We start from the raw sequence: 22,368 nt of genomic DNA on the forward strand, positions 1-22,368 counted from the left end.
TAGAGCCAGCAAACAGTCCTCAACTAACATACTTCTTATATACTTTTTAACATTGGAGCAAGGAAGCTATGATCCCAAACATATCGCATTCTTGCATTTTTCTTCTGCTGCCACGAGAAAAAAAATGTGGCAGTAACAAGGTGCGACATGAATCAGAATAAACCTTCATATGTTGGGTTACGTACGGACAGACGACGATATGCAATAAGAGAATAAACACAGATGGAGTGCTTTCTTATAAATTACTCAAGTGTTAGCACATAATACGAGTCCTTATCGTCACAGTGAAATGCAACATTTCCTTAATCTGAACAGAAGCACTGAATACGAAAATTGATTAAAACCATAATATCACAATTTGCTTCTGTACAGCCAAGGAAAATATTCCTGAGATAGAAGACATGGCTTTCCATATATGAAATTGAACATGGAGTTGGAGTAAATAAGCTCTGTCCAGCAGAGACTGTTGTGAGATTAGCGGAGCCGGAATTCACCCAGGTGTTTTCATTCCCCAGCTTTCCTAATTGGTATCTTCCAGAAGTCGTTGCAGATTTCTTTGAATCTAGATTTAGAGAAATATACATTTAGAGTAGTTGAACAATGTCCAGCACAGGGAGCATATCCTTCCTCATTTACCACTGTTACAGCAGTACCCCCCCCCCCCTATTTTCATAGATTGGAACCAGCTGAACTGTGCCATTTAATAAGAAACGTAACTTGTGGATCCACCCCCCCACCCCCCAAGACGTTAAAAAAGCCTGATGGTTCTGCTACAAGAGACCCATCATTTCCTATCCTTAAAGAAATCTATATATAGATTTTTTTTATGGTTCTCGCAATGTTTTTTGCTATATTGCGGGCAAAGACTTGATCAGGTGTTTAGTAAAATATTATTGAATGAGTGTTCTGCTCTTCATGGAGGTGGAGCTTTGTGATTGAATTTCTGCTAGTCCATGATGCCTTCTGGTTGAGAGGCAGGAAGTTATGTAGATTAATAAGATTGGTTTAATAACGTTGGTGCTGTGACCTTACCAGCATATTAGTTTGTGTATGTTCTTAAAAATCGCTTTAACTAATATTACACACAGCAAAAATGGGGGGTGGAAGGTAACTAAAACAGCTTTTAAAATGTGAATGAATTACTCCAACTGTAAACCCCACCCTTTTAAAATCGTGTACGATCCACTAATGGCCAATGTCCAGCAGCCACAACTAGCCAGCAAAACCAAAACAGCACATCATGTGTGGGGTCCACGTGGAGAAGCGGCCGTGGGCGAAATGCCAAATAATAGTTCAATCTTGACAGTGGAGATTGACTGACATATTTACCAAACAAACTCTGAAATTATTTTACAGGAATAAACTACTTAACAAGGAATTCTAACCCATTAGTCCGATTTAAAAAATAAATAAATAAAAAGAAATAATAAAAACAAGACGGATTTAACCGTTCAGTTTCACGAGTTTTCCGGTCAGCAGCCCATTAGCTGGTGTTTGGGCAGATCGAACACTACATTTGAAACACGGGTGTTTTGCACTGTCGCATTCCACATTTATCTGGTCCCTGCCATATTGCAATCCATTGTGGGAGGGAAGAAGAGAGAATGTGAGAGGAAGAGAAAATGTGAGAGAGTAGGTGCGAGTAGGAGCCAAGGCGTAGAGGGGGCGAAAAAAAAAAAAAAAGAGAAGGGGAGCTTGACAGTACAGTATGTGATTGTATTTTGCTCTAAGAGTGGGAGAGGAGAAAAAGAAAGAGGGAAGAGAACTGGATGGCTAGGTAAAGAAAATAGGAAAGTTGTGGGCCTAGAGCAGCTGAACCGGAGGTAGGTCCACCACTGAACCCACCACTATAGCCAAATGCCCTTCAGTACTTCATGAGAAATCCTGACTATGTCCCTGCTGCTAGAGAAGCAATCACTTGCAGGCATGAGGCCATCTCACAACTACAGGAATTTAAAAAAAAAAAAAAAAAAAAAAAGAAGAAAAAAAACCTGACCAATTTAATTGATTTTCTTTGCCATAAAAAAAAGTTTTACGTGGGTAATAAATTTAATTGCAATTGTCACCTGGAGGCTGTTTTGAAATTAATAAAACTCAGAAACAAGGAGAGACTTAACTTTCACTTAAAAAGGCGCTTCAGGCGTACGTGCGAGTCAGTGAAGTTAACCTTCAAATACATGTGCCAATTCAGCACTCTAGTGTTATGTTGAGGATACCTTGCCTCGTATCATTCATGTTTGATCATGGAGGGACCAAATACGGACAATGAATGTATATAAAAACTACAAATATAAAATATTTTATAAGGGAGGTGCAAAAAGTGTTATTACACACGCAAAAGCAAAAATAGAATTAAAATACACATGCGTGTAAATATCAGTGTACATTTAGCAATATATGGCCCATGACATCAACTAATACTCTGTGCAGGGGAGAACTAAAAAAAAATCAGTAAACGTGATGGCCATTTATGAACCAAAATTGAGCATGCACAAACACTGGATTGTACTGGAGGAAGAGATGGACCTCTATCAGCCGTTCTCCTATAATCTGAGTGCCAGCCACCAATATAGGCTGAAGTAGTCTCCATAAGTAAAATTGAAAAAAAATAATTAAAAAACAGAATTATAAGCAAGGGAATTCATTTTTATGTGAGTCAATGAAGCCACGTGACTTTTTAGATACTAAATCTGTTATGCAAGTGGATGAAATCAGAAATACTAGTCGAGTAAGGTAAATAAATGGACAAGATCATAACATGCTCCTTATGATGGTGTATTTGCAACACCGCCGTTTTACTATGTATTATATGTAAACCTCAGCGGTATTGTTGGTATTTTGTAAGCAGCTTTGGAACGTTACCAGTATTCAGTGCTTTACGTAATGTCATTAATGTCATTAGACTCCGACATTTAAATTCATCCTTAACCCCTTCGCTGCTGGATGGTTTAGGGAAGCATTGTTTTCCAATCCCTTGCAGGCTCATCTGCTACAAAAATGGTTACGGGGGGCTGCATGAGAACTGAAACCTAGAGCTTCATTCCAAATGTCCAATAGGGAAGGGGAAAAAAAAAAAAACTTTGGAGAAGCAAGCCAATAAAATATAGATGTATTTTTACCTATTTTTATTAAGGTAGCAAATTTCTCTATATTGTTATGAATACCCCCGGCACCTCGCATATCTGGGTTTGCTTAAAACTGAATTTAGAAAGGAATACCTTATCTAGTTTTGCTAGATTAGCTGTTAATTCATCACAGATGGTGTCAGCGTTAATATGCTGCCAGGTTCCCAGACCTTGTTCTCTTGGCCATCTGAAAAATTGAAAAGTAGGACCATAGAAACATTAAAAATCATAGACTCCACCTTGGATACAAGTGTCAGAGCAGTCCTGTTCATTAGCAAGTTAGCACGCAAGACCAGACCAGATACATTTTGCAGATGTATTATGTGAAGTATTTATCAGCACCAAACAGGACAGCCTTCACTAACATTTGAAATACCAAAGTGCACATAAATTCCCCTGCAAGTGGAATATATTTTGCAATAGACAGCATCATTTGTAGTGCACCTGTGTCCTATTTATCTGCAGAGTAAGAAGCAAATCTATGAAATCCCTTCGCACCAAAACCAGCATGTTTTTATTTTACCATTTTAATTTTTGGAAATTCATGTATGGGTTGTCATGAAGATTGAAGGAATAACAAGGTACATGTACGCAAGCATGTACGTCAACTTCTGGTGAATCCAGCAAAGTAAATTGTTTCAATTTTCTTGTTTTTATTTCATGGTTAAGGAAACAGCACTGCAGTTCAGCACCGATTGGTTGACGAAACAATTGGTATGCACAAAATATTTCAGAGAAGGAATGTCCGTGGGTGGAGAGCATTTATAGTTGCTTACTGTAATTTTGTTTTCCCGGAATCCGTTCATGGCGGTGATACCAGTGGGTAGCTCCACCCTTCAGCCAGAATACAGCAGGAAAAAAAAAAAAGTGTCCCCTCACCTGTAGACAGTCTTTGGTTTCCCCAAGCTTAAAAACATACTGTGTACATACAATACAACAGCAAAGGCAAAATACCCACTGCCATGAGTGGATGCTGGAAAAGATAAATTACAGTAAGCAGACTATACTGTTCACGGCAGTGATACGAAGGGGACATACACATCCCGCACGAAGCTTGTGTCAAGACGAGGACTGGATATCAAGCCTATAATGTTTAATAATTGTGTGGAAAAGGGACCACGCAGCTGCTTTACATAGCTCTGCGAGTGATGCTGGCGCCATGGAGAACCGAAAGACGTGACCACAGCTCTGGTTGAGGGTGTCCTCAATTTTATGCGGCATGCACCTTTCGGTAACCTGTAGAAGGACAGTCTGTACGATTGTTTTTTAACTTGTGTATCTCTTTCAGATAATGCTTCATAAATCTTACATCTTCTGTAGATGCTCTTTTGGATTCTTTGGTTCAGGGACAAGAAAAATAAAAATAAATAAAAAAGGACTAGTGATAGTGCCTTCTTGGGACCTATCTTAGAAATTTGAAGTCTTGATCTCTGTACTGCCTGCAGAAATCTGACAATGAGTCTCTGTGGCCACATTTCTTTCTTTAAAAAAAAAAAACAACAAAAAGAAGGTGTTAAAGCCAAAACTTGCCCTTTTGTAAGACCTGTGGCCAAGTCCTTATCACATCCTGCAGAAGGGGGGCTATAGCATTCTTGGCAATTCTCCTTGCCCCATTCCAGGAACGTTAACCAGATACAGTAGTATACTCTGGACGTTTACCCCTTCCTTGCTGCCAATGTTTTTATTGTGTTTCTCCTGATAGGCCTTTCAAATAACTACCGCTCAAATCCCAAAGCCACTAGTGCTAACTTAGGCGTATTTGCGTGCTGTTGGCTTTTGCTTTAGAAAACTGTGTATTTGAGGCAATGTCCACGTTTTTCTACCGAAATGTTCACTGCTGGAGTGTACCATTCCCATCTTGGCCAAAACCAGGTAGGATGACCAAATTCACCTCCACTTTCTCCACCTGCACTTACTGCAATACCCTTGGTATAAGCAGGATTGGTGGAAAAATGCCAGATGGAAATTCTATGTGAAACGCAAGGCATCCGTCTAAAAAGGTTGTGGATAACTATCCTGGAGCAACTTTTTGCTCTGGCCAACTTCCTAGTTTCATTATTTTGCCTAGATGAGTTCCCTAGCCTGACATCTGTTGCAGTAACTACTTGACTGGAGATGCATAGCAACTCTCCACTTTGTCATCTCTCATCATACCAATTCTCTTCTGACAATGTGGTCATCTGTTGCATCAAATCTTCTGAATCCCAATTCCATTGGTTCAGGAGATTCTCTGGTTATGGTCTCCAGTGAAACCTTCTTCATTTTATTACCTCAAGGGTAGAGGTTATCTTTCCTCAGAGGATCCTTCAACCCCTTGCTGAAACTTTGTATGATTCTCTGACTTCTTACTTTTCCTCTTCTATCCTCAACTCGGTCTTGTGGAGAGACCAAAAAAAAAAAAAAAGTTTAATGCTTTCATTTGAAAAAGCATCCCCAAAACGCTCTTGGGTACCAGAGTTAAAATAGCTTCTCTTGGTTTATTAGCCACCTGTGTCTAATAACGCCATAACTGCAGTCATATGAAGCTGCAGCAGTCTTGTCGTCTCGAGCTTTGATGAGAAGGTTGTCCAGATACTGGAATACTGGTCTGCCTCGTTTTCTCACCTCGGCTAACGTGATTAGTTAGAAACCTTAGATAACTGTGTTACTGGGATATGTAAATACACATCGTTGATCTAGTGAGGTATAACAACAACAACAACAACCTGTTCTTGTATAGCGCTGCTAGTTTTACGTAGCGCTTTAGAGAGACATTTTGCAGGCACAGGGCCCTGCCCCGTGGAGCTTACAATCTGTTTTTGGTGCCTGAGACACAGGGAAATAAAGTGACTTGCCCAAGATCACAAGGAGCTGACACCGGGATTTGAACCAGCCTCCCCTGCTTCACACTCAGTGCCAGTCAGTGTCTCACTGAGCCACTCCTTCAGCCCAATAGTATACTAATTACCTTGCTGTACTGCCGTTATAATAGACCTTAGAGATGCCAGTTCGTTTTCTGCAGTAATGTATTGACCCCTTTTGGGTGTAGGTCGGCTCTGAATCCTCCAGAAACTTCATCAGAAAGAGAGCTGAATATATCCCCCTTTTTTGCGCTCTCCAGAACCTTCACAAAATGACTATTGTGACGGGTGGGGGTAACCAAGCTAATAAAGGTTAAGCCCTCTGGTTACCCCTGAAATCGTGGGGTCCCTGGTAGCTACATAAGCACCATAATCCAGGGACAATACATGTTGAAAATAAAGGGACCCCTGCTTTTTTCTGTGTTCATGTTCCCTTGGCCCTAGAACTGTGATGTGTGTGTTAGTTTTAGGGGGGATATTTGGGTAGAAATACAATAACTTTGTTTGTAGGATTTCGGGGTTCGAAGTTACTGGTAGTCCTTTAATTCTCTCCAGTGAGCAGGCATAATTTGCCGGTATGTGGGGTGTATTACACCGGGGCAACCCAGTGTCCCACAGACTCCTGGATTTTGAGCCCAAATATCCCAAATCCATTTCCCGTATAAGGTTTCCCAAAGTATATAAACGCACAGATACCCAGTAAGCTCATATAAACTCCAAAAATTAACTATATCTATATACGTATACAAGTGTCAAAAGGAGTGCTACGGAGTGAGGCACTGTATACTACAAAAAACACAAAAAGGGAGCCCAGAGCTACTTCCAATATGACAAAAATACACAGTGAAATACCGACGCACAGACAACAAGACCTTGAAAAAAAAAAAAAAGGGTCATTTAGTTTAACCCTTTGGCCAAAGCATTATAAGCCTGCAAGCCACTTCAAGGTATGACCATAATATCGCAGATCCCAACACTAACTTTACTTATTTACCTGTATAATTACAGGAAGAATGATTTGCATTGGATCTGTCACAAACAGCTGCATGATATGACCTGTACTTTTGTGGGTGAGGAAGGGTGAATTGCCAAGTCCGGAGAACAAAGGGCACCCTGTGGAGACACCTTTTGTATCTGCCAGTCTCTGTGTAGCCTGACTAGCGGGTGGCAATGAGTTAGCTGGGGAAGATACAGCTCGTAGGTGCTTCTCCATTGGCTAAATCAGATTTCCCACTCACCCGGCATGATGAGCTGGCTTGGCACGCCTCCTCCTCTGACGTCAGCCCAGAGATGAGCCCCTGTTTTTATTGACTGCGGGGAGGACTTCCCACGCTCTGGTCGCTCCTCCATGCTGAACATAGCTCAGTGGAGGGTATGTAAGAAGAAGCCCCAGTCAAAGAACCAGACAAATTTGTGGCTTGAGTCGATGAAGCTAGGGCAGACTTTTCAAAGTTGCTCTGTTGCAAATAGCATAGCAACCGGCTTCGTTTTGAAGCTAGGATAGTCTGTCCTGCAGAGACTGTCAGATGCGAGGACCAAGTTCTCATTTTAGAACGCAGCAGGCCGTGTCAGGATTTCTTGCCATAACAGTTCCAGGACCATCAGGGACTAGATCCTGGTCAGGATTTTCTGCTGAATCTCGGTCCAGGACAAGGTTCCGATCAGGGTAAGCCCTTGCAAGGGGGCACCCCGCACATAGGAAAGGCTAGATCTCAAACCCCAGTAAGTGTGTATACTCCTGTATATTGTGTTTTGTTGTATTTCCGAGGATTTATCCAAATAAACCCCATTTTATTTCACAGCCTTGTTTTGCCTATTGAATGAACCCAAACATAGAAGTGTGTTAAAAGACCTGGTCTACCATGACAATTATGTTTACAAGTAGATCTCTCAATGTTTATTTTAAATCCTGTCTTGCTCCTCTGCTCCTAGGGACGTAAAAAGTGTCCACCTTTGGAATTAGGTTCAACTCCAGGTGGTAGCTGATCAGTCCAAACAGTCCTAATGTAAACGGTTGGACTCTCCTTCTTTCAGACAGGTCTTACTCAATGATAACCCATTTGTGGAGCCTCAAAAAAGAGCTATACAGACCTCTCCAAACAGTCCGTTTTAAGAGAGATTTTCCTTGCCGATAGGATCCAGCTTCTCTGCAATGCATCCTAGTCAGTTGAGATCCTGCACAACAGGGGCGCTTGAATCTCTTGTTGTGGTAGAAAGAAGGTTCTGCCCCGATACTTGAGATATTATCCAATCTCTTCCCAAACACAAATTCTGCTGCAAAACATAGCATACACAGATCATTCTTTGATGTAGTCTGTGCCATCCACGGGCTCTACGATAATGCCCTCCTTTCAGTCAATGATCAAGCTCTGGAAAGCAATTGTAGGCGTACTTTGTCAAAGGATGCTTCTGCCATGTAGTCTGTGGCCAACTTTATTTCGGCTAATGCTTTTAAGGTCGCATTTCTTTTCACCTCTTTTTCCAACGCAGACTCCATATTCAAGACCCACACTCGCATTGCTCTTGATATAGAGGACGTGGAGACTGCAGGCTTGCACCAGAAAACAAATTATTTCCTCAAGACATTTTCTAGTCATCACGTCTTTCAATGAGAGGTCAAATACCTTCACTTCCACCTTTGTCAGATTAAATGGTCAGAAAGTCCCACCCGCAGACGATTTGCATTTGAAAAGCATCAGGCAAAAGTACTGCCCCATAATATCAACATCTAGGTATCATCAGATTGAAAGGGTAAAGATTTACAAAGTAGGTGCAACAGAACACCCCCCCTCCCACCCCAATCCAGTAAAATAGATATGTTAAGCAAACAGTTTCAGGAGATTGGCTGGCAGCACTGCAGAATCCAGAACTGCATCACTATCGGCTTTGATCACAAACAGAATGCCAAGTGTACATGCGATTACCACCAAAACGATTTTGTGTATGTAAACCCCTGAAAAATAGAAACTGATCGCAGAAACAACCCAAGCTGTTAGAATTTGTGTAAAGAACGCATTCTATGTAAATAGAAAAGCCTTACAAAAGGGAATACTATTTTTTGCCCAAGTGTTCTACTGTACATGTAAAAGTGCAGAATGCCATTGTGGGATTCTTAGCCCTATCAGAAAAAAAGCAGGCATGGCTTTAGTAAGGATAAATGCTGGACACATGCAGAGCAACTGATTGACAATGTTAGAACTGCTAACCTTTGTTTCCTAAATATTCCAGGACACCTTTTATCCAGCTAAAACAGTATTCACCATCTCATTTTCTAGAATGCTAGTTTGTGCAAGTGATAGATTTACTTTTAGCCCAATACTTCCTCTATAAAAATACAAAAATGGAAATAGCTTCCATTCTCTGCTCGTCAAGATACTTATGGAGTGAAAACAGATCAACGATCGTACAGCATAAATGGTCAAATGAGCACACCGTAAATTGATTAAGAAAAATATTAATTCATTCTTACTCATTTAGGGGAGAATCCATAAGGGGGCCCAGAGAGGCAAGCCGCTCTTCCAGATATACAATTTTAGATTGCATGTATAAAGTTGAGATGATTAGCAGGAAGACACTGTAGGGAAACATCATAATATATTACAATCCTGAAACAATCCAGGTCTCTCAGACAGATGCAGGGGTGCACTCGAGTCAATGCTGGATCGGGTGCACTAAACTGTTCCCGGCACTTGTTGAATCTGCCCCTATACGAGACTGTTCCTAGCACAGCTCCAGGAAAATGTCAGCTCTACTTTAAGAATTTATATATTTTTTCAAAACAAATTAAGATGAAGATGAAAGAATATTATTGTAGAACAATAAAAGTTAAGATGTGAAATTCGTAAAATATCACAAGATGCTATAATCTCAGAATTCGAGCTCAGTCAATCCATCTTGTCCGCTTTATGCAGAGTAAGCGTATATTGCTATGTCGGTAACAAAAAATAAAAATATATTTTATAAAATGAACATCTGAACCTTAGAATAAACGCAACACGAAACTATTTAAGCTGACCAGAGATTCCCAAGCAGCTTCCCAAAATAAAGCTATGTGTGGCATCATGAAAAAGGTCATAGGAACTGTATATCAAAATAAGCTACATTTTCTCAATAACTCAAACTAACCAGTGTGCAATTAAATGTGTGAAACCAGGTGCATGAAATAGTGGTAGACAGAAATGTTCACAAAATGTATACTTACACAATTGCATAGAAAAATAGTAGGCCGTTCAAAGAAAGAATCTGCCAAATGTCCACACTTTGGAGGAATCGCTGATGACCTGCTGAATTATACAATTATTAGCTGTACATCTGAGAAGGAATTTGTTTATTTTACAGCAAAAATCTCCAGATCATTTTAGGAAAAATAAAATAAAAAAAATTACTTACCATTTCCATGTTCAGCCAAGTGTTTTCTTTCTGGCATTGGCTTAACGTGACTCTCAGCAGGAACGGGCGTCTGCAGAGACTTGATGATGATATTTTGTTCTAGTACCTGGAATTCTAGGAGCATCAAAATAAGGCTAAAGTATTGAATGATGTAAAGCAGAAAAAACAGTCACACCACAAGACTTCAAAACCGGACCATCATCAATTACAGTACAACATTCACACTGATGGCTACCTGCACCTCAAAGCCAGTAAGGTTCTGCTGGGGAGGGGGCGTGGAGTAACCATAAGTGTGAATGTTGTACTGTACCCAAATCCTGTACCTGTCTCTCAAACATACGATGTTTACACTACATTTATTAAGAGAGCAAACTAGCAAGTGTGATTACACGCACTGTGCACATCATCATTGATGCGTTATACAGCTTATTAATAAGTCAAGTCCGGGATAGAAACAGAGGCAGATGATTCAGGGACAATTCATCCTGTAAAAGCCTTTATAAAATTGTGAACTACCCTCAAAATAAATTTATTAAAAAGGTTAAGCATTCCAACTCAATCTGTAAAAAAACAAACAAACAAACCTGCCTATTTGACTTGATGATACACCCTCCAACTGTACTTTAGCAGGTACACTGGTTTTTACGTCATGCATAACCAGCTATAGCCATTAAACAACATTGTGTGTGGGGTAAATTGCATGTTAGTGGACTCCTACAGGAATTGCTGGTCAATTCCTCCATCCACCACAAGTAGAGGATGCTGGAGGATCTGTGATAAGGGAAAGCTAGTTGCACAATAATCAGGGGTCGGTTGCTTTTAGGTTTAGTGCAAACTAAACTTATATAAAGTATTACTGACCTCGGGAATTTTCAGATTCTGGCGTCTGAGAACCAGTGCTGCTATATTCTTCCATCTCCTTCCTCCGCTGCCGTACCAAGCCATCGAGTTCTGAGAAATCTACACTGAAGTCCTGAAGCAATAAATAAATAAATAATAATGTAATATTGTTCAAAGCATCTTTTCCCACAATTTAGTTCACTAATGCTGCCAAACAGTCCCCAACTTCTTATAACAAATCCTATCCACTGCAGGACCCTTTAGGAAGTTAAGAACAGGTCGACAAATTTAACAGCAAATAGCTCTATAGATTACAAAAAATTATTACTACATATTTCCTAAAGTAGCTTCATAGATATCCTTTAAACATCATGGAAATGATAGTTTCCATAGAACCATTTTACATGATTAAGGAAATTTGCAAGTGCCCAGATGTATCTTTTTTTAATGTAGTTAATATTGATCAGAGGATCACTAAATTCTGACCCTTAAATAGAATTTAACATTTCACCTGTAAATACCATTATGTCACTACTGTAAATAGCGCTATTGATAAAGTGTGTATTGTTTCTGAACATTTAGCACTAGATCACAATACATACAGCAAATTAAGAAAAGTAACCTTTGCAATATTAATAATTTACTGGCGTTTCAGCATAACTCAAATGACAAGAGCCTGCATATGCAGTATTTTAGTTACACGTTACATCAAAACGGCAATTAAAGTGTGCTGTCAGATTTAAAGGTGTTATAAACCAGTTTCTAAAAATAAATGTAAAATGTGTATTTAAAATATAATTCTTTACTACTGGGCTCCAATCACAATACAAATGATGGAATTATTTAGTTGGGTTTCATTTAAATTGTTAGGGCACCTGTGAGATGTCTAAAAATGGACAATTTTTTGTCTACAGGTCAGCTTCAATGGCCAAAAGAAACTGAATCAGCCTTGTGGGTTGGGAAGCCATCAACTGCCCTGTAATGGAAGGTACCCACTGCTGTTCATTTTTACTTGTAGCCAATACATTGCTTCCTTACAGAGATAACTTGCCATGCTTAAAATTTCGACTTCATCACACACACAATCTTACTAGGGGCAATGATGTAGGCCGTACTGTTCGGAAGCTGTGCTCAGCAGATGAAGGATTAGGACTGTTTCCAGGGGTTGTATTCTTTTCAGAAAAAACAAACCCATGTTAGATAATGCAAGCAGAGATTAGCTCCCCACCACCCCCCAAGCACGATCAACCCTTAGAGCTCCCTTATGAAGTTCTATATAGGTCATGAGGACCAGCATGCATTGGCCCTTATGACATTCAAGGTACGCCATGCTACTTAGGCTCGTTTTCTGTAGTGCAATCACTGCTCCAATGAAGCACTGCCGATTTCCATTCATATAATCACAGTCACAACCATGTTATCGCTACCCCAAGCAATCATGTGGTAGCGACCCCAGAAGTCCGGCAGCACGCGGGCAGAAATCACCAGGAGCCAACTCCTGCCTCAGTTATGCAAAGTTTGTTAGCTTCCATTTAAAGTATCATGAACCCTTTAAATGTGGAACAGCACTTGGGTTAGTACCAGGCAGTGTGCCTGGAAAACTTGGAATGCTTGCGAGAACATCTTAGAGAGCAAGTGAAGGGTGCAATGAACAGTAGGTTGCATAAATTACATCACAAGGATGACTAAATTGCTTTTACAGGGAGATCTATGGCACATAATTTTTTTTTTTAACAAAAAACTAAACAGCAACAGTGGTTATTAACCCGAGGACTCCCAGAGGGGGAATAGCCTTGCCTTTTCCAGCAAATATAACACACACACATACACACACTTTTAAATTTTCTATAGTAGCAACTGGGTTAAAAAGGTTCATACGTTCCACAAAAGTTTGTGGACACAACAAAAACAAAAAGATTTTAGCCGTGTTTGTGCTTGGTTAATGTTTAAACAAAAAAATAGCGTGTAGAAGCTTTCAAACATCACAGGGTTTACCTGAAGGACCCTGTAAGGTTTGAATGTGTATATATTGTTACCTTTTATTGGCCCCCAAAACATTATATTACACTTCCATCCCCCTTTTCCTTGTTACAGAAAAGCTTGTGCAACTACACAGCGATATAAAGTTGACGTCAGTGGAAGTTAATGCCGGATCGGACCACAACCTGCAATGGAGCCCAATTAACCTGCCTCGTGGCGATAAGTACATCTCTGCAGTGCTCCAGCATACAGTATAAAAAGGAGCATTCAGACAGAAGATTTACTTCACAAGTCTCAGGAGATGCTCTTACTCTGATATTTTACCTGGAGCAAATACACTTATTCTAATGGACATTTATCAAATGCTCACCTCTAGATGCCTGCAGAACGATTGTAATAACTTGAATGTTGTATCTCGTGACAATAATGAAACAAATATGAACTGCAGAAAAGAAATTGATAAATTGTTATTCCACATTTATTCAATAATAATAAGGTCAGCAGCTGACTCTGTTCTCTAAAGCAAAGTGCAATAGTCTTTGTAGCCCTTTCATCCCACTGAACTCTAAAAACTACTATTCCGAGAACTATTGTTGTCAAACGAGATTTGCATCACTTTGTAATGGAGTTCTCAACACCACTACCTTGAAAATACTGAATTCTTCATGAGATTGTAGCTTTAACATAATGGACAAGTACATAAAGAAAACCTTTTAAATAATTTTTTTTTTTTTTAAAGTTGGTAACTATTACTAACTACCCATTAATAATTGCATACAATAAAAGAATAGTGTGTTAAGATGGTGATAATGTTAAGAGAACAGAGCAGAGCACATACCCGGTCAGTGACTGTAGCTATTACCAAAGCATTTGGCACCAGAAGTGCAGTTTTCGTTTTCTTGATTACGGTTACGGCTTGCACCGGTATGACAATCTGCAAATGTAACATTAGTTGTAATTGAGTGGAACAGCAAATATTGTAGTTTTTTGAGGCGGATCATGTAGACGTAGCAAATAGTTTATTTTGATTCTGCTGTGTTAATATGACAATGTCTTCATGCATAATTTACTTTGAAGCACCTGATGCATGCAAATACTTCTTACTACTTGCTAATTTACTGGACATTACTTTGAAGGTCTGAGAAGTGATGGATGCAAGGCTTAGTCAAGGTCAATATTGCTAGTACCACACTATGTCTAAAGAAGGTAGGATGACCAAATATTCAAAAGAAGAAAACAGGAACACTAAAAATAATAATGGTACAGTATTTGTCTAATAATAAACTTGCTGATCGACAATTTTACGCTTTACAAAACACTATTATGGCATGAATAGTAGAATTATGTATCAAACGCTGTGCTCTCATTTATTTATAAAATGTTTTACCAGGAAGTAATACATTGAGAGTTACCTCTCGTTTTCAAGTATGTCCTGGACATACCTCATGTCTTAATTAATTTCAACACAATCCTTAACAAGCACCTACCACCATCAGAAAATCAGGGTTCAACACTCTGAGTATATTACACAGCTATTGGTAATTAAGAGTTTACCAATATATTAAAAATGTTTACTCTGATATGAATGATCACATAAGAGGCAGGGTCTATTTTTACGGTTTTAAGGGAGTTCAAAACAGGGAGAAGCTAAAAACCGGACATTTGAACAATTGAGAAAATTGTCGTGCCACCGGGACGTTTAGTTCAGGATTGTCCAGGGACATATGGTCATCCTAAAAGAACTATACATAGGGATGCTTTTAGTTTGTCCAACAATTAAAAACATATAGAAGTATGTAAACTTTCAGGATCTCAAAAAGTACTGTAGTTTCAGAAGCATGTGTGCACTGACGGACATTTCCATGTAAGTCAATAAAAAGGAGAAAAATATATTAACATATACATACAGTATTACATAGTTACATAGTAGATGAGGTTGAAAAAAGACATACGTCCATCAAGTTCAATCTATGCTAAATTTGGACAACAGATACTTTATCCTATATCTATACGTACTTATTGATCCAGAGGAAGGCAAACAAAAAACCCCAGTCCAAATGATATCTCATAAGGGGAAAAATAAATTCCTTCCTGACTCCAAGAATTGGCAATCGGATTACTCCCTGGATCAACATTCATATTAAAGCCATTCTGAAGTTCCTACTTGATGTATAAAACGGTGTGCTTTGGCACACAAAAGATGCATGCAAAATTGTTGAATCATATACATCTATTTGCTTTTTTAGGCACACAGAACTTCCTGGTGTAATATATAAAGCTTGATGATTTACAAAATAAAAGCCAAATTAATATATTGCCAATTTGAAGAGTGGTCAAGACAATAACAAAATTATTTAACAACCAAAATTTTTTTTTTAATTTGGCACGGATTACTGTTCCAAGTTAATTTTCCAACCCTCATATACCGAGATCTCATTTTATGTGATTACAAAAAATAAACAGAGCTAGATAGAACCCCACTAAAAGCAAAGCAATGTAAAAATATTCCCGTGTCACCACATTTTTTTGTCCCCTGTATGATATAAAGCAAGGAGACTACAGGGTTGTGCTGTGGAAACCACCACACAATAATAAATATATTTATATTAAGGGCTTTTTGGATACCTTTCAAAGTCGATACAATAATCTTGAGCTTGCACTAGCTCTTCACTTTCAGAGGAAGATATGTAGGTTTATTCATTTTACTTTTGTACCAAGTTTCAGTACTTTAGATGTTGAATGGCAACATTACAAGGAAACCACCACTGCAGAGGAAAAAAGGTGGAAATGTACCAACCTTCGTGTCTTTGCCAAAAACTTTTGAATGGAAACAAATCCAATTCTCTGAAATGTACAACTTCCCTTGATATAAGATTTCTTTTTGTAAAGCACAGGTAAAACCTAAAGAAAAACAAAACAAATTACATATAGCCTTTAATGCATAAACACAATATTTAAATTAATGTTTGGATGTGAAGACCTGTCCATATACAGGAACTTGCAAGCCTCCAAAATCTATGGCATCAAGTGCCTTCTCACCAATAGGGCCTTATTTGCTAAAGTGTGCTGGCGCCTATTCAGCTCTATCGCACGGAAAGCCCCATTGAATTTCTGTGCCAAATTGGTGCCATTGCACTTTACTGAATAAGGCCCATAGTGTCTTTCCCCCATTTGTCCAAAATCCCAAAATACAGTATTTAACATCTTACCCCTCACCCTTTGTCACTATGTTCAAGCCCTCACTTGTTACAGCCAGCCTCTCTCTGCAGCTGCTGTGCTACCCCTCTGTTTTTGATCCAAAATACCCAAACACATGACCACATGCTCTTTCTATATACCCTGCAGCTAGGACCTCCACCTTAACCCCCTACTTCATACCAGAATTGTCACATAAGGTCTTCCAATTCCACTAGAGGTAATTTTTGACTCATGTATCCCAAGTATTCAGCAAAATCATGCAATTTCCACTTTCCCAAAATTGCTTGAACATGCCCCTTTCCCACCCCAGAAACAACCAAAATAGTTGTTAAATAATTATAGCTCTGAGGGCTGGACTCAGGCATACCATTTAAGGTCTCTTACTGGGGAAGACGGGTCACTAGTGGGGAGGAAGAAAAAAAAAAGTGTATCAAATGGGAGCACTTGAAAGGCCAGAGGAAAGTGGAATAGAAATCATCAGTGGGAGGCATAGGGAGAGGGCAGAGCAGTGGGAAGTATATGGGAGCTATGGGAAGTGTAAGGAGGAGTCCAAAGTTGCTGATAACCGCTGCACCTCTCAATCTCTAGTCTCTTGGCACAGGGAGCTAGGAACAATAGATATTCCTTCCACCCCCTTTAAAATCAGCTCTGTGCTGGAGTGCCGTTTATAATTTTACTGCCCCTCTCCTACAGATTATTTCTGATCGAGAGGAGCAAGAGAGCTTTAAACAGCACCATGACTGGAAGCAGCCAACAGAAGGGGGCAGATAAAGACATCCAATCCACCGCTCCATGCAATTGGAGATGGAGAGGCTGGTGGCGAGTATTTCTGATGAAAGGTCCACATGGGACTTGAAACATTGTCTTTCCACGGTTCTTGGCTGTCACATCAAAGGAGAATTGAATTATGAACTTGTGAGTAGAGCGCTACTTTGCATCCATGTCCTAGAGACCTGAACTTTGAAGAATTTGAGTGTTCCAAGGGGCCACTACTAAGCCCTTAACAAGCTAGATGTGGCCCATGGACCATCCATTGAAGAGCCCAGCTAGTCCATTTGAAATGCTTATCTCATCTATCCAATAACAATCTTTATGTGCCTGTCCTCTATACAAGTCCATTCTTACTTGTATACCGACAGTGACACAGGAAAAATAATTACATTTGAAATACACTGCAAACATTCCATCTGTTAAATTAGTTACGCTACATTCATAAACACACTAGTTCACATACAAATCTCTATGATCCCCAACGATCTTACACAATTTCCAAATACTTACCCTTCGCTACGCTCTATTCCTCATAACCTCAATTTCACCTCATGCCAAATATAAAAGCCCCTCATCTCTTTAGAAGATCTACTTGCTTTTATATCCGAGTACTGACAGTACTGCAATGTTTTCAATTCAAAGAAATCATCACTTTTAAATAAAAATTAGTGGATTAGCTTTTGTGTACTAGGATCAGAATACCCATAAATTTAAAAACAGTTCCGGTTCTCTTAGCAACAACTGAACAATTGACTGGAAATGGGTTTTTTAATGGTTTTGTTTTCCCTGTAGATAACAGTATTGGCAAATAATATCAGCCCTTGGTAGATGCTACTTTCTAATTATTCGAGTGGGGGGGAAAAGAAATAAAAACAAGAATGTATTTCCACAACCTACTTACTTTCGTTTATCGGTTCCTCCTTAGGGACATCCTTAAACAGCTTGTGATATTGTGCATTTGTCTTTGAAAACTGAAAAATATAAAGTTTACAAAACATTTCTTTTTTTTTTTCTCCCAGTTCAAGTATGCACTTCTGCAAACATTCATAGATATGGGAAAGAACAAGAACATGAATTTCTGTCATGCATAGTTTGTAATCTTAGACTTGCCATGTAATAATTGTAATTAATAATAATTGTTTGTTCTTGTATAGCGCTGCTAGTTTTATGTAGCGCTTTAGAGAGACATTTTGCAGGCACAGGTCCCTGCCCCATAGAGCTTACAATCTATGTTTTCGGTGCCTCGGGCACAGGGAGATAAAGTGACTTGCCCAAGATCACAAGGAGCCGACCCTGGGAATTGAACCAGGTTCCCCCGTTTCTCAATGCTATAGTCCGTGTCTTTACTCACTGAACCACTCCTTGAATGGAAAAATTGCAAGGAACAAATGCTTACAAGTCATTTGTTTTGTATAAAACATATACGCAGACTAACACCTAATCACAATTGGAAATTAGATTACTACAGGAGTGAAATTGATCTCACCCAAATAAAAAATACATATAGTTACACACTTCTGTTTCTAACAGACGTTACCTGATTAGAAGTAGATTTTTTCCTTTCAAGCTTCATGTTGGGTGTTAAAGAATCGTAGGTTTTTGACCTTTAAAACAAAATGCAAATTTTAACCAATAACATACTTATAGACTGTGTTCAGTTATTAGATTGTGAAAAGTACATATTCGGTTTATGAATATTTCATAATACTGCTGCCACTTATTAACTTGGGTCATCTCTCATTGGCAGCATGATTGAAAGGATCTCTGCTCAGAAGAGAGGTCTCATTCCAGGGAGCAGACAATGACTTTTGATAATTAATTTCTGCTGTCACAAAGCCAGCTATTTCAAAGTACACCTGGAATACGTTGTTGCAGTTCTGCCAGAACGCAACTAATCCAGAGACCGAGCATTAAATAAACTCCCTGTTCTACCCACACCTGGCACTTCTAACAGTGCCTGCCAATTAACAAAGACGTACAGACTGGATTGAGGGAATGAATGAGAAACAACTGGTCACCGACGTCATGAATACCTGCTTCCGTGTGTTCTATATTCACAAGAGGAAGACATTTCCTACTCACTCTAAAAAGCGGCAGGTAACAGACGTTGGTATGCTTGTGCACTTTGTGGAGCACACTGAAGCAGACAGTCAATCCTTTGCAACACTACAGAGCATGTCGGGGCACGTCATTTTGCTTAGAATATTTTCCTAAAAAAGGGAATATAGAGTCCATCTACCTATATAGCTGTATTCAAACTGTCCAAGACATGATTTGCAATAATCCTGTGGTGGACATGCAGTGCTAAGCAAGGGTAAAATCCATGTTCCTTTGTAACGAGTGTAGAAGCTGAAACCCCCCCAAATTGTAGTTACTAACCTTTCACAGCACTCAAACAAATGCCTAGTATTAAAATTACTGTACTTGTCTTGGATAGGATTAAACAAATAGGGCTAAGCCCGAAAGTAGTTACTGGAAATGCAGATTTACAGATTACAGGAAGTAGTTACTGGGAATGCCGATTTACAGATTACAGAAGGAAGCCTAGAGATAAGGCAATGCAATGAATATTGGTTTCTTATATAATGTGGACTACACATCACATGTTTCAGATAATCAGTGTCCTGAAGAGCTTACAGTTTAAAATGTTGGTGCCTAATGCACAGGGAGATAAAGTGACTGGCCCAAAGTCACAATGAGAGCAGAAAACGATAATTGAACCGGGAACGCGACATTGCGCTACTTCTTCAGCCCAGAAGAACGGAAACAGAATGGGGAGTTTGGTTTAGTTTACCAAGATTTAAGAATACACGCTTAGACGTCATCACTTAATCAATATTGTGATTTTTGAAGTGAAACTTCTTTGCTGGGACCTATGAAAAGTTTTCAGAATAATCAGAGGCACAGGGTATGGGGCTAATAATAATAATGAATGGAGAGTCAGAAAACAACTCACAGGTGGTGTGGTGTCCTTAAAAGAGACAAATGTAACCCTGAAGGGAAAGAGTAAGGGGGTATAAGCCCACTCCTCAATACCTCATTGGGATAGTCCCAGAATCACTATTAAAAGCAAATATACTCACATATCTAAAATGCCACCATCCAGTGCCTTTGGTAAAGTGGAATGAAGATGAGCACGATTGGGAATATACCGCACAGCCAGGAGAGTGGGTCAAAAATAGCTTATTGATCCATTGAAAATATAGGTGTAACAGCCCTCCTACATGTTATGTGCATGTTCCTCCTACATGTTATGTGCATGTTGCACTTTATCAAGGAGACCTGGGTGAATTTGCTTCATGGAGACAGAAGTGACAGTATTGTGGGAAAGAGCGGAGCTGGACCCTCGGCGCATGTGCAGTAGCCAGCGCTGAAGAAACAACACACACACACACACACACACACACACACTTATTATAAATATACAAGTGCAACTAGCTAAAACAGGGTGTGTGCCCCGAGCATGCACATTCTAAGTCAAACGTATTTGCGTTTTGTCACAAATTGTGTTTTGATTTTTAATTAAATCACCATCACAAATACAATTTCTGAGAGAAAAACAGTGACAAAAGACAAATAAGTCACTTAAAATGCGCGTGCTCGGCTTGTGCACGATTTGGGTCAGAAGTTTACGTATACCATTCCACAAAAGTTTTGCAGGTGCAATACAGATATTCAATGTTGGTGTGTGCCGTTTAAGTCCTAGTTTGGAAAAATAGCATTTCATAGGCTAAAGGTGGCAATACACATTATATTTGTGGTATAGTAGTGAACTTATTCTGCCTGGTTAACAAAAGGAACGTTTAACAAAACCTAGATTTAGCCTCCCTATTAGTTCTGTCTGCAGACGTTTCCAGTTATGTGGGTACCCAGTGCCATACTCCTCAAACTTGGGCAGCTAGGTTACCCCGCACCTAAAGTACAGCAGGACAATTCAAATTCCTACAGGCAGTATTTCACCACATGTTACAATATATAATGTTTGACACACACACACACACACACTAAATGAAGCAATCACCTCCATCCCCCCAGAAGCCTATACAGGTTTAAGTCATATGTTGGTATTTTGCCTCCTGAGTACGTTTTGCTTTAAGAAAATCATGATTAACACCAATATACTTTAGTTATCCCCCCCCCCATCTTTAGTTGGAGGGAGCTCCATTTTAACCCCCCTTTAATATTTGAAAGAATGTTATCCACAAAAAAAAAAAAATTCCAAGTAGAGAGGCAGATTCATGGGCCTGAATACCTTGAAAGAGGTAGCCTTCTTCTGTTCTCTAATTCAGCATCATTGCTCCGAAGCTGTAAGGCAGCATTTGGTTGTTTAACAGTCTTCTTGTCATCTGTCCCATTCTCTGTCTCTGAGCTGTCAAAAAATAATAATAATAAATAAAAATACTCCAAAACATCTCCACATTATCTAGAGAAAGCACTTGCTCATAAACAGTCCTGGGACTATTTCACAGTTTCCTCCAAATCAACATTATGGTCAATGACACCATTGAAAGAAATTAAGCGTTTTATTGTTAAAACAGCAAAGTATTGATTGGTTGTGAGTTATTGGCATACATTATATCTGGTCTATGGCGGTGTATGAGGAACAGATTTGTTGGTTGTATTTCTAGCTTTGCAAGCTCAGAAAGTTAGTTTCTGTCACGTCTATCGTTTAAAAATGATCACATTCCAGTGCTTCTGGTATAGTGCAATATAACCAACCTGAAACAGTTAAGCAGAACTAGGATTTGTTACAACGTTAGCAAAAAGTCAGTCAAAAGTACTAATATGCAGTATTTGATTACAATTAGAGAAAAAAGTCTACATAAAACGAAATGATCTCTTCCAAATGTGAACCGATTTTTTTTTGTGATGGAGGTTGATCTGTTAAAAAAAAAAAAAAAAAACCACGCAAGATCTAGTAGATTATGCCACTGCTTTGTAAAATTAAGACAACATTTGACAGCATAAAGAATAGTATGTGAAATACAAGTTCTAGTGCAATGATGAAAACAGTTCTTATACTGCCATCATTTTACAGAAGGGCCAATGAGTGAAACATACATTTCCAAACCTTTGTTGCGTTCGAGGAGGACCAATAAAGTTGCATTAAAAACACATTCGTTTGTAAAGTTTTTTTTGTGGTCTACTTTGGCCAATTTTTTTTTTTTTAATGAATGAAAATAAATAAATTAAGAAAGGAGAGTGTTCTTTATGCCTACAAACCA

At 39.1% G+C, this 22,368-nt stretch overlaps 1 protein-coding gene across 4 annotated transcripts in view; it reads right to left on the minus strand.

The window, feature by feature from the left end:
• The window catches only part of GRAMD2B (GRAM domain containing 2B), a 77,044-nt gene that overhangs the window by 841 nt on the left and 53,835 nt on the right, over window positions 1–22,368 (minus strand). For 2 of the 4 annotated variants that reach the window (XM_075600533.1, XM_075600552.1), the window contains exons 2-14: window positions 21,396–21,512; window positions 18,681–18,747; window positions 18,045–18,114; window positions 15,972–16,075; window positions 14,013–14,108; window positions 13,545–13,616; window positions 12,286–12,366; window positions 11,216–11,327; window positions 10,355–10,468; window positions 10,167–10,248; window positions 9,435–9,539; window positions 3,219–3,312; window positions 1–562 (exon numbers count right to left, since the gene is read on the minus strand). The exon at window positions 1–562 is cut by the window's left edge and continues 841 nt beyond it. In XM_075600533.1, the coding sequence (XP_075456648.1) occupies window positions 521–562; window positions 3,219–3,312; window positions 9,435–9,539; window positions 10,167–10,248; window positions 10,355–10,468; window positions 11,216–11,327; window positions 12,286–12,366; window positions 13,545–13,616; window positions 14,013–14,108; window positions 15,972–16,075; window positions 18,045–18,114; window positions 18,681–18,747; window positions 21,396–21,512 (1,156 nt within the window). In that variant the 3' untranslated portion in view covers window positions 1–520. The remainder of the gene's footprint in view (window positions 563–3,218; window positions 3,313–9,434; window positions 9,540–10,166; window positions 10,249–10,354; window positions 10,469–11,215; window positions 11,328–12,285; window positions 12,367–13,544; window positions 13,617–14,012; window positions 14,109–15,971; window positions 16,076–18,044; window positions 18,115–18,680; window positions 18,748–21,395; window positions 21,513–22,368) is intronic. The other 2 variants (XM_075600543.1, XM_075600564.1) reach the window with 2 other exon arrangements.

Source organism: Ascaphus truei, chromosome 1 (assembly GCF_040206685.1).
Source record: "Ascaphus truei isolate aAscTru1 chromosome 1, aAscTru1.hap1, whole genome shotgun sequence".
NCBI classification, from domain to species: domain Eukaryota; kingdom Metazoa; phylum Chordata; class Amphibia; order Anura; family Ascaphidae; genus Ascaphus; species Ascaphus truei.